Source organism: Populus nigra, chromosome 9 (assembly GCF_951802175.1).
Source record: "Populus nigra chromosome 9, ddPopNigr1.1, whole genome shotgun sequence".
Taxonomy (NCBI): Eukaryota; Viridiplantae; Streptophyta; class Magnoliopsida; order Malpighiales; family Salicaceae; genus Populus; species Populus nigra.
In genome coordinates, this window is record NC_084860.1 from 17,236,236 (window position 1) to 17,253,091 (window position 16,856).

General features: G+C 31.8%; 1 protein-coding gene across 1 annotated transcript; it reads right to left on the reverse strand.

Annotated features, from left to right (window-relative positions):
- Nucleotides 1–6,126: 6,126 nt before the first annotated feature.
- Nucleotides 6,127–7,959, reverse strand: LOC133703215 (monolignol oxidoreductase AtBBE-like 13). Its single transcript, XM_062127673.1, has one exon. The coding sequence runs from the start codon at nucleotides 7,915–7,917 to the stop codon at nucleotides 6,316–6,318; it is 1,602 nt and encodes a 533-aa protein (XP_061983657.1). The 5' UTR covers nucleotides 7,918–7,959; the 3' UTR covers nucleotides 6,127–6,315.
- Nucleotides 7,960–16,856: the final 8,897 nt, after the last annotated feature.

Sequence of the window (16,856 nt, forward strand, 5' to 3'; positions counted from 1 at the left end):
TTCTTTCACCCTCTGTTCTCTGTGTCTTCTTTTTTTTCTGGTCTGTTTTGCTTCTGTTTCTCTTCTCTCTCTCTACTCTGTTCTCCCCTGTTTTCCTTGGCTTCTCTCTCTTTCTTTTTTTTCTTCGGTTTCTCTCTTCTATACCTTCTGTTCTGTGTTTTTTTTTCTCTCCTAGGTTTTTTTTCTCCTCCCTATGCTCTGTCTTTTCCTCCCTGTATTCTCTCTTTTTTTTCACGTTCTCACTGTTTTTCTCCTTTTCTTTCCCCCCCTTCTGCTCGATCCTTCATCTGGCTTTTATAGCCAGAGGATGCAGACGTTTCCGGCAATAACAAAGTAACGGCCGGCGTCCATCATGGTGGCGTGAAACATGCCCCCAGATTGAAGCGGCTCCATTGCTAGCGCCTTCATTGCATTTACTGTCGAAACCGTCGCGGATGAAGAAGGCGATAAACAGTTGTCAAGGAAACGGCGCCGTTTTCAAATTCAAAAAAGAATATTTCCGATTTGGTCCTTGGATGTTTTTGCAATTTTGTAATAATTGGTCTAATAGATACTGAGGTTTACTCCTCATGTTATGTTTTTGGATTCGAATCCTAAAGAAGACTGTAAGAAAATATTTCAATGTGACTTAATGTACGAAAATTGATCCGAGAATGTATTTATATTAAAAAAAAAATCAACTGAAATACACATTATAGGAATAGGTAAAATTCTCCTATAACTTGAAGTAACCCAGTTCTGAAAGAAAAAAAGAAAGTAGTAGAACAATTATTACAATATAAAGTAGCCGGAAAAAGGTCTGAGAATACTGGAACTTTAGTTGTTTGTCTGTGATAAGACACTATATTCCAATTAATACCCCACAAGATTTGTATCCAAAGAAAGTCCTAAATATTTGATTGAAAATACAATTTATTCGCCATTCCAGTTGTAAAATCATCATCATCATCAAGGGTTCATCCTTACCAGATAACTGTAATTTTTTTTAGTTTAACATGGATCTTCATACTAATTTTCATTCACTCCGACTAATCTTATGGCCTTGAAGTTAACGACCATTTAAACTTTCAGTGACCATCATATAAGCAATCATAGGATTCAAATCTGAAACCATATAAAGAGCAAATCTTTTAATTCCAAACTCTTACTAGTGGCTACCATCTAAATGGTTAACTGTAATTTTACAGTTTAGGGTTGTCTGCAAGGACTTGAATAATCATGATGTAAAACCTCCGGGCGAAAAATCATAAATTGACTAGTTTTATGTAAAACAAAAAAATTCGTAACTCTTGATTGGGTTATCTAGAAATTCTGAAATTTTGCGTGGAGCCTTCTAATATGATACCTTAACTTGGGTTAAAATTTCAGAATTTTTAGAGAAATTTAAAAATTTGACGAAAAATCATAAATTGACTAGTTTTATGTAAAACAAAAATTCGTAACTCTTGATTGAATTTCTCTAAAAATTCTGAAATTTTAACCCAAACTAAGGTATCATATTAGAAGGCTTCACGCAAAATTTCAGAATTTTTTGATAACTCAATCAAGAGTTACGAATTTTTTTGTTTTACATAAAACTAGTCAATTTATGATTTTTTGTCAAATTTTCAAATTTCTCTAAAAATTCTGAAATTTTAACCCAAGCTAAGGTATCATATTAGAAGGCTCTACGCAAAATTTTAGAATTTTAGATAACCCAATCAAGAGTTACGAATTTTTTTGTTTTACATAAAACTAGTCAATTTATGATTTTTCGCCCTGAGGTTTTACATTCTCCGCTCCTAAAAAAAAAATTTTGTCCTCGAAATTTAAATTCATACCTATATAAGAAAATAATCCAGGATACTTCTTCATCATTTCTGACTCTCTCTCCCAGGTTTCTTCTTCTATTTGAGAGTTTCTCCATAATACTTTTACTAACGGCATCCTTTTATTCCGTAATTCTTTTATACTTCGGTCCATAATTCGCACAGGCTGTACCTCCATAGTTAAATCTTCCCGCACTTCCATCGAAATTTGTGGCAAAATTCGTGTAGGATCCAAATTTGTTTTCCACAGCATCGAGACATGAAACACATTATGTATCCTATCTAACTGTGGTGGCAGCAGTACACGATAGGCAACGGTCCCAATTTTTTCTATAATTTTATATGGCCCGATATACCTGGGTGCTAATTTTCCTTTCATTCCAAACCGAATCACATGCTTCCATGGAGCAACCTTTAAAAATACCATATCTCCAATTTGAAACTCTAGAGGTCTCTGTCGATTATCTGCATAGCTCTTTTGCCGGTCTTGAGCTTCTTTCATCCTTTGCTTTATCACCTTCACCTTATCAACAGTGATCTGCACCAGTTCAGGTCCCAATAATTTTCTTTCCCCAACTTCATCGCAACATACTGCAGTTCGACATCTCCTTCCATACAATGCTTTATATGGTGCCATTCCAATAGTAGATTGATAACTATTGTTATAAGTAAATTCTACTAATGACAAATGATCCTCCCATTGACCTCCAAACTCTAGAATACAAGACCGCAATAAATCTTCTAAAATCTGTATTGTCCTTTCAGATTGCCCATCAGTTTGTGGATGAAAAGTTGTGCTTAGATTCAATCTGGTACCCAAAGCCCATTGTATACACGGCCATAACCTTGATGTAAACCGAGGATCCCTATCAGAAACTATAGAAACTGGTACACCATGCAATCTCACCACCTCCTTAATATATAATTGAGCTAATTTTTCAACCGAATCCCCCATCTTCATAGGCAAAAACAAAGAAGACTTTGTCAGTCTATCCACAATCACCCATATAGCATCGTGTCCTTCCTGCTTCTTGGTAACCCAGATACAAAATCCATAGTGATATTCTCCTATTTCCATTCTGTAATCGGAAGAGGCTGTAATTCTCCAGCCGGTCGTTGATGCTCTACTTTCACTTGCTGACATATGGCACACTTGGCCACATATTCTGCTATCTTCTTTTTCATGTTTGGCCACCAGTAACTCTCCTTCAAATCTCTTTACATTTTCATGTTCCCTGGATGGATCGCCAATTTAGACTCATGAGCTTCTTTTAAAACTTCACCTTTTAAAACCTTGTCATCAGGTAAATATATTCTTTTTCCCATCACTACAAGCCCATCATTCTACACTTGAAATAAAGAGTCTTGGCCAACTTTTACATTATTCATTTCTTTCTTTACTTCGGGATCTTCACCTTGAACTTTTCGAATCTTTTCTCTCATATCAGATTGTAGCACTAACGTTGCCAGTAACATTCCTCCTGGAGTCACATCCAAATGCACATTTAGCCCACCAAGTTCAAAGAGTTCTTTATCACCTCGCACTAGTAAGCCACCAATAAAAACTTTATTCTTCCGACTCAGAGCATCTGCCACCACATTTGCTTTCTCTGGGTAATAGTCAATGATACAATCATAATCTTTGATCAGCTCCATCCATCTCCTTTGCCGCATATTCAATTTTTTTTGTGACAACAAGTATTTTAAACTTTTATGATCTGTAAAAATCATTATCTGTACTATTTTTAGAGAAATTCAAAAATTTGACGAAAAATCACAATTCGACTAGTTTTACATTATTGGATGTAATTTTCAATCCGACCATTGGATTGAGCTGAAATTTTATGAGGAATCTTAAAATATATTGAATAAAATCTATTTAAAATTTTAAGATGAATGGAGCTCGGTAGTGCTAGCAAAAAACAATAAAGACCTTCAAAGAGGAAAAAAATATTCATTAATGGTATAATAGTAATATGCCATGGAAAACAAAACATATAAGCTCTCCTTCTCTTCTATTAACTGCCGAATGGGCAGAAACAAAAAGGTGAAAAGAGAAACAGAGCATAACGTGAGAGAAAGAGAGAAAAGTAAGGAAAAACAATAAGAAAATTGAGAAAATACCCTTATAAGCTTGCAAGTTCCACCTATAAAAAACTAAAGCAAGTGAAGGAAGGAGGATTTGAGAAGGGGAATTCAGCTAACTTTGGAAGAGAAGAGAAATTGAAAGAAAAGCAATAGGAGTTGTGTCTGGAGCTGGTTATCAGACAGGAGGAGCTGGGTCATCCCGAACAGTAGGTAGGTGATTCGTCACCTTATTGTGTAATTTTTAGTTTCCCTAATAATCTATGTTGCTTATTTAATTGATATTAAACGAATGAAGCAAATAAATAAATTGTGTTATGATTATGTGAATTACCGGTAAATTATGTGAAATTACCGGTTTTGTGGGTTAACAAAAAGGTTAATCGGATATGGGGTAATTCAAATGAAATTACAGGATTGTTTAGCTAATAAAAGAGGTTAGCCGGATGCTGGGTAATTTAAATGGAATTACCGGATTGATTGGCTAATAAAAGAGGTTAATCGGATGATGGGTAATTCGAATGGAAGTACTGGATCTATTGGTGACTGAGGAAGGAAACCAAATTTTTGAGTAATTATATGGAAGTGTTAGATTTATTTGGTAATTAAGATGAGTTAGCTGGATTTGTTTGGAAAAGATTATGTAAATTAAGGGATTAAGTTAGATTGAAGTAGAAATATTAAATTTCAAAGGTTAAGAGTAATTAATTAATATTAGAATAATATAGTGAGTAAGTTACTTAATATTGTTATTGTTGAAACAGGTACACCGTGAGGTGATGCAGATCGTTAGATGTAGGAATACTCCTGTTTATGAATTACTATTTTGGAATGTAATATTCATGTCTTTACTTTGAGTGTAAATCCTTTTGTGTTGTAAAAATTAAGTAGAAGGTGTAATATGTAGTGGATGTATTATATATATGTATAGTTGTTAGTGTGACCAAATCATTTTCAAAATGATAAGATAAGATTTATTATAAACTTAATCTTAATGTAATGTTTTATTTATGTAGTTTAAAGGCTTATATGTAGTTAATTAGCATTTATTACGTGTAATGATGAATTTGTTTATCTTTTGAGTTGTTTTGGTAGTACATTTATGTTGATTTACTAATTGATATTATGAGACTTACATATATTGATAAGTATAATTATTGAGTTATTGTTTGATGAATGGAATGTGATCCAGGATGATTAGATCAAGATGGAAGTCGTAATGACATATAATAGAAGTGTTGTCGATAACTTGGTACCAACAAAAATAGAGGAAACTCTGTCTAATTTTTTTTAAAAAAAATCCCATACTTTTAGACATATTACCCAATACTTGATATTGGTAAAGATATGTTGGGAGATTTCATGATATTATAATTTGAGGGTGTTACACATGATTTCCTAACTTTTACTATATAGCTCAATACATTATAACTTTTAGAAAACTATAAAACTAGTGTTAATATATAAAGAAGATTACCTTGAGCATCTCTTGAACATCTCGTAGTTTAGTTTTTTTTTTCACTTTGGCTTTATTTTTTAAAAATAAAAAAAAAACATCTTGAACTTTATAAATTTATAAAAATTTACAGAGTAAAAAAGTCAACAAAATATATTTAAGAATTTACAAGTTTGTCATTATATTTTATTTAATAACTAAAAACCTCTTAATGCATAAAATTAACAAAATTTAAATCTAGATATTCTAATTCATCAAATTCATTTAGAGTAAAAAAATTTAATTTTGATTTTGTGTTTTAAAATTTAATTTTTCAGTTTAATTAGATTGGACTTTGATTGTTGATTGTTTAGACAAAACAAAATGAAAAGAAAGAAGGGAAGAGATATAATGGATGAAGAAAGGGGTGCTTGTGTTGTATTATATATATGAGAGTACATTGATCTTTTTATTTTATTTTAAGCTTTGAATTGATGAAGAATGTAAAGTGTACTTTTAAAAAAATAAAAATAAAATGAAAAAATAATTAAACTATTATATTTATTATGCTAATTAAAGAACACAAAATATGAAATTAATAAAGAAAATTAAAAAATAAGATATATATGGAAGAAAATTAAAAAATAAGATATATATGGAAGAATAAAATGAAATGTTAAGGGATAATTAGAAAAGCAAAAAAAAAAAATGTTTGATGAAAACAGTGGCAAAACTGCCAAACCTCGAGAATGGTCTTTCCTTGTTGATAATTTTTTTTTTAAACATTTTTTCAACAAATTGGACTCCTTAATGCAAAGCTTTTATTTATAATAAAAAAAACCGCAAGACAGAATGATTGCACAGCATGACATTTCTTTATTTAGCTAAAGTATTAAAAAAAAAAAAGGGTCCCTGCTCCAATCATGACTTGTGAAAATAGTGATCCAAAACAAAGCTTCCCTGGCGATGAATTCCACTTCAATTTCTTTATCTCATGTGGAGTGAAAGAGGTGGTATGCTTTGTTCGTGCCTGAAGAAATTATCAGGATCAACTTTGGTCTTCACATGCACCAACCTGTAGAAGTTATCCTTGAAGTACTTAGTACCAAAAGCACTCGCTTCGACAAAACTTGTGTTAGAATTTCTGTTCATGCCCAAATCAATATCCCTGTAATTAACATATGCTTCCCTAGGATTCTTTGAAACATAAGGTGTCATGTAACTGTAAACCTTCCTAGTCCAATTTATATGCTTTGCAACGTTTTCCTTTGCATCTTGCCAACTGGACCAGTAAAGGATCATGAACTTGGTACCTTTTCTATGAGGGAAAGGAGTCTGAGATTCTGAAATTTGGCTCATCATTCCACCATAAGGAGTAAACACTACTAGAGGACTCTCTACTTCAAAAAACTTCTCCCATAACCCTTCAAGTGCCTTTTCAGGTATGGGTTTTCTGGCATAGTCAGATTTGCCTTTGAAGTAGGCCCTGTCCGGGTTCGTTCTTTGAAGGAAAAATTCAGGAGGAGTATTATTACTCAAGCCTGCCATATATACAGTAGAATTGATCCAGTTTGTTTCGATACAATCCTGTCGTGTCAAACCCAATTCAGGGAAGCTGTGTTTCATTACCTGGAGAAGCCTGTTGGCGTCACCAAGAAACAGGGCATTGTAAGAGGTGGTAATAGTTCTTTTACCGTGGCTACTGACATTAGCTGTCTGAATTTGTACTCTGATGAAAAGATCCTTGTCTAGTTGATCAGCAATTTGTTGCCATCTATAGAGGAGTTTAGTTGCACCTTGTTCTAAAGTCTTGGTAACTGTGAATACTGTCACAGCTGATGGTACAGGAACTAATTTTACCTTCCAAGCGGTGACGATTCCGAAGCTGCCACCTGCACCTCCTCTGATGGCCCAAAAAAGATCTTCGCCCATGGATTTTCGGTCTAGAAGTCTTCCATGAACATCAATTATATGAACATCAACGACATTGTCGGCTGCAAGGCCATATTTTCGCAACATGGAACCATATCCTCCTCCTGAAATTAGCCCGCCCATACATACACTTGGGCAAGTGCCAGATGGGAAGCCATGAGTTTTGCTTTTCTCCGAAATTCTGTAGTAAAGTTCACCATTCGTGGCACCCGCCTGAACCCAAGCGGTGTTGTGCCCAATATCAACGCTGATGGACCGGAGCTTGGCAAGGTCCACTACAATGAAAGGTGTCTCAATTTCTGAAACATAAGAGAGTCCCTCAAAATCATGGCCTCCGCTACGGACTCTAAGGTGAATTCCAAGCTGCTTAGAGCAAATAACAACAGCTTGGATGTGAGATTCTTGTAAAGGAGTGAAGATAAACTCGGGTTTCAGTACTGAAGGCAAGGTGAACCTGAGGTTTTGAGCAGAAGATTGTAAAACACTAGTAAAAGAAGAGTTTTTTGGAGTATACAAGACAGTGGAAAAAGGAAAGGATGATTCTGAAGTTCTTGAGAGACATTTCAGAAACCTATCCTGAAGTGCATGTGAAACTATAAATGGAGATAGGAGTAGGACCAGAAGCACTGAAAGTATCGAAGAACTTGAAGGCACCATTTTGCTTGCTTTCTTGCTTCTTTGGCTTGTCTTCAAGAATTGAAGTCTCAAGGTGCTCTTATAGAGGAGCTGCGATGAGTTAATTGTAAATTGGTTTAATCATTACATTATCCTAGAAATATCATATTACTCTGAATTCTTAATTTGCAGTAAATTGTTTAATTACGACATTAGAATTGAATCGTGATTCTAAACAATTGATATATGATTAAATAACAATATAAATTATAATTTTAGATTTTATTTAATAGTTTAAATTATTGAATTAATATAATTATTTGATATGATATCAGAATTTTGATGGTTAGGCAGTCTCGAGTTTGATTCTCATTATCTTTATTTATTTCATAAAAATTAAACACAATGTAATATGAGCTTGTATAAATTTTTATCTAAAAAAAATTTTATTTGAAAGGATATATTAAAAAATAATATAAATTATATTTTAAAATCTCATCTAATAATTTAAATTATTAGATTAATATGATTCTTTTAAAATGTATAGTTAACAGCACGTGAAAAATATTTTATTGGCCCAGAACATGGACGTGTCTATTGAAAGTTTTAGTTAATTAAACGTGTCAAGCATCTTGCATTTGGGAAGGGTATTTGTTTTTATTGATAATTACAAATACAAAACAGGGTTCTTGTCTGTAGGTTTTTGTTAGCTGTCATTGCCTGTGTATCTTTCATTTATCAATAAATTATATATATAAAAAATACAAAACAGTGTATCTTCCTTTTATGTTGTCTGCTTTTATACAGCATGACTTGACTAAGTTAGATTTTTTGCTATCTAAAATCAAGATTTTCTGATTTTTTTTATATATATGTGTAAATGAATGTGCTTAAGGTTATTTATTAAACTTTCAAGTTGGACCAATACAGATCTTCTAATATCTCAATTTCGTTGAAAGTTTCATTCCCAACATAATTTTTAACAAAGTCTTCACCTAAAAGTTAGTGAACTTCAATTTTTAATCATATTTTTTAAAATAAAATCCTAACACCCTTTTCTTGCAAAATGAAACTTCAATGGTAGAAGTCAAGGTCACACTTTAAGAGGGATGAGATCGGGATTTAAGAATAACAAAATTGCTACAATATTGCCTAAATAATTTATTAGAACTCTTACTAAAATAACAAAGAAATTTAAAAATCTCATAATCTGTATACTTATATAGTGCTATAACAATTGAAAATGAAATCTTAGAAGCAAAGAAGTTAATTATTAAAATTTAAATTTCATGTTAGAGTGTTAAAAATAAAATTCTCATTAACCTTTATAGAGCTTGTTTGATATTATATTCGTTTTTTTAGCTAAAAGTAACCAATTAAAACTACCAAATAAGTATATATTGGTAGGAGTTTCATTTTTTTTCAACTTTGGTCAAAGATGTTCTTTTTATTGATAAAATAATTTACATTTTCAAGTAATTTAATTATTTACCGAGAATCTTGAAATTTAATTACATCCTAAATAATATTTTTAATTCAAATATAAATAGCAATAATATATCACCAAAAAGTTAGATGATTTCAATACCTGCACATAGGATGTCATAGTGCATAACCAAAAAACAAAAACTGTTCAATCAAATACTCAAATAATGACAAAAATAAATAAATAAATAAATAAATACTCAAATGATAAGTGGAGTATTGGGTGTTGGGTCATGCATGTGAAATTATCTGATTAGTTGCAAGCTAAGCCACGATTCTGTCTGTCTCCCTGCAGGCACCAACGTACATGGTGCATTATTGCACGTTATTTTGATGGCTGAACGTGTTGTCTTTCAAAATCTGTCCTTGTGGTTAGGTTTGAGACTTAACTAGAAAAAATGTTGGATTTTTAAGTTCTCGAATCAACTCACAAATCACCGGAATAGTTACCGAGTTTAGCTAAAAATAATATTTTTTTTGTTTAAATTAAAACTTAGCTTAGATAAGGATTGGAGTGATAAATTTTTTGAATAAAATTATTACAGTAGATTGAATTTACTAAAAATAATGTTATGGTATAAAAATATCTTTATAGCTTTGTGCTGGTGTAAATACTCAAATGATTCAAATAAAAAAAAGTTTAAACAATTTTTCACGTGCCTCCACAGCAAAATAAACAGGCTTGAACAATCATATAGATGGTCAATATTTAGGGCCAGCCGGCATAATCATCTCATGAACTTAAAACGTGAAGAACGTCCTTATTTATTTATATTTTACTCTATGAGAAAATTGCAATCTTTCAAAAGGAAAATGTTGAAGATTCTAATATTTTGGTATAAAAAATATTATTTAAATTGAAAAAGTTTGTTCCACTTTAAACTAGTGTAAACATCGTGTTGTCTGGATTGGCACATTTTCAAAGAAGTCATTTAATTTATTTTTCTTTTATATTTGGTACTTGTTATTTTATTGCTATTTATTTTATTTTAATTTAATCCTTTTTTTTTACCTTTTAGATTTAATCTCTATTCTTTTAATTTTGATTTTTTTAAAGTATTCTCTTAATTAAATTATCTTTTCAATTGCATCCCTCAATATTTTATATCATTCTTTTTTTAATTGCATCCCTCAATTTTTCCTATCATTTTAGTAATTAAATTATTTTTTCAATTGCACCCTTCAACATTTTAGTTCATTTTATTTCAATTGCAGATTTGGTACTTGTTTTTTTATTAAAATTATTTTTTGTTTCTAACTCTTTTTTATTTGAACTTTTTTTATTTCATTCATCAATATTTTATTGATTAAGATTTTGTTAACCTTTTAGGTCATGAGTTTGAAAGATTGGACCTTGTTGGTTCAAATCTTTTTTTTTTCAATTCATTTTGTATAAAATGATATTTTATGATACTATCCTTCTATAAGATTATCTTGATCTCATGTGCTAAATCCCGAGTTTTGCATGTTATTCCAACTTTGCTCGAGATAATATTTTTTAAATTTATTTGTAATTGTTGTTGCCTGATTTTTTTATCATATTATCATATTAATCAAGTTTTAATCTGGTTATTGAATTTTTATTACTTCTTTAAGAACACAACCATCTCCTAAACAATTTTTTGGGGTTGAAAAAAGATATGGTCTAGCCCGAGGCATCACGCAGACTCCTTATCTAGTTTCACCTAAATAAAAATCCTCTCTCTTTGTATTTTTAAGTGATGATAAAACTAAAATTGCGGGCTTTTAGACACACACACACACTTAAACAAAATTAGTTTAGGATACTTATTGAAGCACTTAAAAGCTATCATGCTGAAAACTTTTGTTATCAAGGATCAATACTGTTTTTATCTATTTTTGGATCCCTACACAAAAAAAGGAGAAAATACCAAAAACAATTCAAAAAAAAATGTAGCAGTGAGAAAACATGTCAGAGCACAAAAAAAAAGAGGGATTGATGAGGTTCAAAAATGCAAAGATTGAAATTTAACAATATATCGTTAACTGATGAGAGCCTTGTTAACAAAGAAAATTCAATTTGAAAAAACATATTCAAAATCAGATGTTTGTGGACTCAATTAAATTTTATCTAAAGTTTAATTGAATTTATGAAGGGTTTGATTACAAGAAAAAATAATTTTTTATTCAATTTAGGCTTTTATTGGAAGAGATTAAAGTTCTAGGGTCAAATTACAATTTTTAAGAGTTGATTTGGTCAAATTAGGGACTTAATTGCATATTTCTTGAAGTTTGATGGCCAATTAGGGACTTGATTGGAAAAATCCAAAACCAATGACCAAACAGGAAAACGCGCGTAAATAGAGGGGCTGAAATTAACCAAATCAGGGGCTAAATTGAAAAAATTAAAAGTTTATTGATGAATTAAGAGTCAGATCGCATAAATACAAAAAAACAATTGTAAATGGCGCCAAAAATCAAGGGATCCAATTACAATTTATCCAGGGGTTTGATTACAAATTGTGAAACGACAAGGACCAAATCAAAATGGCCATTTGAATTGGAGAAATAGAGACGTTTCATCAACAACTGTTCATCGTCTTCTCCTCAACAACGGTTTCAGCAATAAAATGAATGAAGACGTTTCATCATTAAAGGCAGAAATCGTCTCAATTACGGGGCATGGCTCACGGCTATTATCAAGCCGGCCGACCAGCACAAAGCCTTCTCTGGCCTTATAAAAGAAGAGAAAGAAAAACAGGGAGGCAGAAAGAAAAAGGAGAAAAAACAGAGAGGGAGAAAGCATAAGGGTGACAAATGGAAGAAGAGTAGATAGCACAGAAGGAAACGCAAAGGAAAGCCGAATAAGGAGATACGAATAGGAGCAAAGGAACATAAACAAAAGAAAACCGAATGGCGAAGCAGAGAACACAGATACCACCATCGTCTCCAGAACCAGTCACCACCGATCCTGCACAGAAGTTTCATCGCCATTGTCTTCATCTGTCTCAGTTACCAGGTAAGCTTCATACATTCTCTTCACGTCGCATTTGTTGTTTCATTGCATGCATTTTTTATTTTTTTTTTCATTTGGTGTTTTACTGTTCAAGTGAATTATAATTCACTTGAACAGTAATGGTTGCTTTACTGTTCAAGTGAATTATTATTCACTTGAACAAATGAGCATGCACGCGTGAGGAAGCTCACACGTTCCTCTTGTCTGTCTAGCCGGGTCACTAGTTTGGGCTAGTAATTCGGTTAGGTCTACTAGAACGAGCTGAATCCAACTAAAAAAACAATTTTCAAAAATCTTCTTAAAATTTTTTGTGATTTTCCCGTATATTTTTCTATCAATTTTATAAAATATTGGTTTGTATTTTTATACCATAAAGATACAAATCCAGTATTAAAATACTAAGTTTTGTCAAAACATTGAAAAAAAAAAACGTGTTTTTATTTTCATGTATACAGCTAAGTATCTTAAAAAAAAACATAACATATTTTCATACAACAAAAATTCAAAAATATGTATTAACATGTATTTTGGCTTTAATATAACCAGTTTATTAAAGTCACAAGAACTAGCTCAATATTTCAAAAATTCCAAAAAAATTATCTTTTAGTATCTGGGGTTACGACCTTATACGTAAGATGTATTCCGGATATTAAATTATTTTGTTGAAATTAGAACGGTTAAGTTTTACTCGATAAGATAAGGATTTCCTTACCGATGAAGACTTTTCTTAAACCATAAACGGACCAACAACTAGAAAGCACGATAAGACCTTAGATTTTATCAGACAATAAAACAATGAAGCTTACTTTATGTAAGATGTATTAGAGGTGTTAATACCTTTCTTTTACACAACCAGCCCCCGTACCTGATCTCTGAGAGCAATTAGGGTTCCTAGTGACCAAATACTAGGTGGCGACTCACATTCCTGCTTTCCACAAATAAGAGTTGTTTTCCATAGATACTATATGAGAGTGGATTTTTTTTCTGCGACGCCGCACACATACGACAAATACTTTATTCTTAAAGTTTTATTGCTCCTTATTTGATCCAAATAAGATGTTTACAATAAGTCTCCCAAGATTTCAATAATACCATGCATTTCTAAAATAAGGTTCATAAACATAAAACAAAAAATCAAATATCGTTCTACAAAGACTGAATCTAAATTCTAGATTGTGAGGGTTTTAAAAAAGGCTTAAAATAATGGAGACAAACACTAAAAACCAAAATGAAAAAGATTAGTAAAATCTTGAAAAATAGTGCAGTAAATCCTTCCTTCGATCCTTTTTTACCATGGATTGTAAAACCAAAACAGATAAAGAATTATCTCATTGCCAACTTTGATTACCCTTTATAAAAGTAGAATTAAACCTAATTGTTTTGACTTTAAATTTAATAGTTTTTAGTTCAAATATTTGAACACCTAGCTTTAATATATACTTTTTTTTTATTCTCATAACTAGAAAAGAAACTTGAATATGTTAAATAATTGACTATATAAACTTGATGATGCAAAATAAAATTAACCTTAAAACTTCAAAAGCAATCCAACTAAATTGATCCATGCCTAGTTAGGTAGCTAGCATTAAGCTTAAATCCTTGGCAATACTAATTTCACTAAGCATCAATCAAAATTTTAGACCTTGAGATGCTTCAATTGGAGTGTCATGTCTCTTCAGATGATAACAAAAACTTCTAGTTCAAAATGTAAGGAGAGAGAAGGGAGAAAGGGCTTGAAGAACAAAGAATTAGAAAAGTAAATTCTTTATTGAAGAGACTTCTCCTTCGGGGTCTATCCTCCCAAGGTTCTACCTTGTAACATTACATATAGCCTCTATATATATAACTTTGAGGCTTTTTCTTACATCACTCATTACATCAGAAAATACTAATGCACACTTAATAATGCACACTCACATGACTTATGACTCAGCAATTACTAAACACAAACAACAAGCTAGTACAACACTAATATCAACTGACAATAGGTTCATGATCTAGATAGAAATTATGTTTTGACAGGTTATCCTGATCTCGAATAGTTTGGACTTGTAGGGCCAGCACATAGTCATCTTCTGCAAGCATTTCCATCTTATGTGGTTCCAGAAGCTTTGGTAATCCCAAAACAATATGTTTGAGTTTTTTGTTGTTGTACTGCATCTTCAAGTCATGAAGATAAGCAGAATATTGAGCGTCATACAGATCATAGTTAATTTCTTCATCTGGATCTGTTCCTTTAGGCCGTATTTCATCAGGAATAATGTTGTTCTTAAGGCATACTGTTTTTTACAGGGTCTTGATGTTTGGAAGGTTATCTAAAGGGTTTTTCATACAGGGAGTATGGATGAGTTTTCTATACTGCAACCTGTGGAAAACTCATAACCAAATTGTCTACTGAAGCTTTGAAAGGCTTGTGGAATATGAAAACAGAGAACAGATGGGCAAAAGCTTGCTTAACAAATTTGTTATGAAGTGTCCTACAGTGTACTTCAATCCAGTAGGTTGGTGCATGAGGTCATTTGGATTTTTCCTGTTGGAGAAGAAAGATCCAATGTGTGGGGTTGTAGAATCAAGTGAAGAACTTTAGAGAATAGTTCCAAGAGTCTGCAGACCAAGATGTCTTAAGAAATCTAGAGGGAAAGAAATCAGTGGGAAACTCGGTAGCAATATAGTACATGTGACAGAAATACCATAAGAAAAAATAGAATTCTTTGGGGAACAATCTAATAGGTTTGAAGGTGAAGTGGTGAATGAAATGATATTTGGGATGGATGCCTAAGTTTTGGAAACAAAGGGAAGTCATATCATAGTTGAGAATAAGATAGTCTTGGAGGTTAAATAGTTTGTTTTTTTTCTTATAGGTCAAGAGTGTGGTTAAGAACCATATCTTGAGCAAGAGGAGATAAGTCATTTGCTGAGAAGTCTCGTTCAGGTGGAGAAGGATTGGAAAAGGAAGCCATAAGAATCAAGAGAAGAAGTAATGTTTGTGATTTGGGTGGTTTGGTGAGCATATCTAGGATCAAGTTCTTGTTGCCTTTTATATGTTCGACGGTGAAGGTGTACTTGAAAAATCACCCAACTAATCATAGAAGCTATGGATAAGGAAGCAACATATGTTTAAAAAACAATATAATCTATTTTACTGTAAAAAAGACCATTTGTATTGAGCGTTCAGATCTTATTGTCCGACCTTATGCAGAGCATGTTCTTTAATTCTAATAAGGATGACAAGAGAAATAGTTGCTCCAATTCAAATTCAAAAAAATTTGACAATCTAATCTATTTTAAATTAATCTATATAGTTCAACTCTCTTTCTTTCTTTTATTTTTTAAACTTTTGGTTTGACTAAGGTTGCTGACATAAACAATGAATGTGCAAGCAAGATTTTAAGTTTAGTCTCACAGGAAACCTTGGATTGATTCGTACCCAAACGTTCAATTGATACGTGAACAAACTTAATCATATGTCATAAGGTTTGATGGCTATTATTGGAATTAAAATGTTAAATTAATACTAGTAGTTTTTGTTAAAGAATCATTTCAATCTAATAGTTTAAGTTGTTAGGTTAGGTCTTAAGATATGATTTATATTATTCTCTAACACATTCTTTTAAGTGAAAACCTTTTGTGCTTGAAGCTTACACAGACTCACATTACCTTGTGCTTAATTTTTATCAAATAAATAGAGATGATGAGATTCAAACTCAAGACCGTTTGGTCATCAAGACTCTAATATTATATCAAAGAACTAGCACAACCTAATAACTTAAACTGTTAGGTGAGATCTCAAGATATAATTTATATTATTTTTTAACAGTTCCTATACATGTGCTTAAAATAATATTCAAAAGAGATTCAAGAAGTTAGCACAATCTAATAACTTAAACTGTTAGGTGAAATCTCAAGATATAATTTATATTATTTTTTAACAGTTACTACACATGTACTTAAAATAATATTCAAAAGAGATTCAAGAAGTTAGCACAAAGTTTGAAAATAATAAAGAAAGATTTAAAAAAAAAAACCAGAGAGATAGAAGGATAAAATTGACAAGCTAAGGGATACTTAGAAAAAGAAAAAAAGTTTGATGAGAGCAGTATTGAAGGAAAGAATCCCACATAATTAGGTGATATACTGTAATCAATGGGATTACGATTCACCAATGTTAATCCTATAATAGCTCCTAGAATATCTCCTAGAATAGTGGATCTGATTGTATGTAAACTTTGTATATATATGTCGTGCTTCTTTGCACTATTCAATATACAGAATACAACATTATCATTCTCTTCATGGTATCAGAGCATTGGTTCTGAAAAACTAGAAATCCATACAATCCAGGAATCCACACAAACAAATACCTCATGGCTGGTGACGAAGACCAAAAGCTTCTTGAACAGAACAAGAGCTCAAACTCTTTCAAGACCTCAGAACCATGGGAGAACTCCAATCATCCATTTTTTCTCCATCACTCAGATCAACCAGGCGCTGTCCTCGTTTCACAATCATTGACGGAAGA

Bases quoted from the DNA above. Each gene is read 5' to 3' on its own strand.
- LOC133703215 (XM_062127673.1), bottom strand. From the start codon at position 7,917: ATGGTGCCTTCAAGTTCTTCGATACTTTCAGTGCTTCTGGTCCTACTC.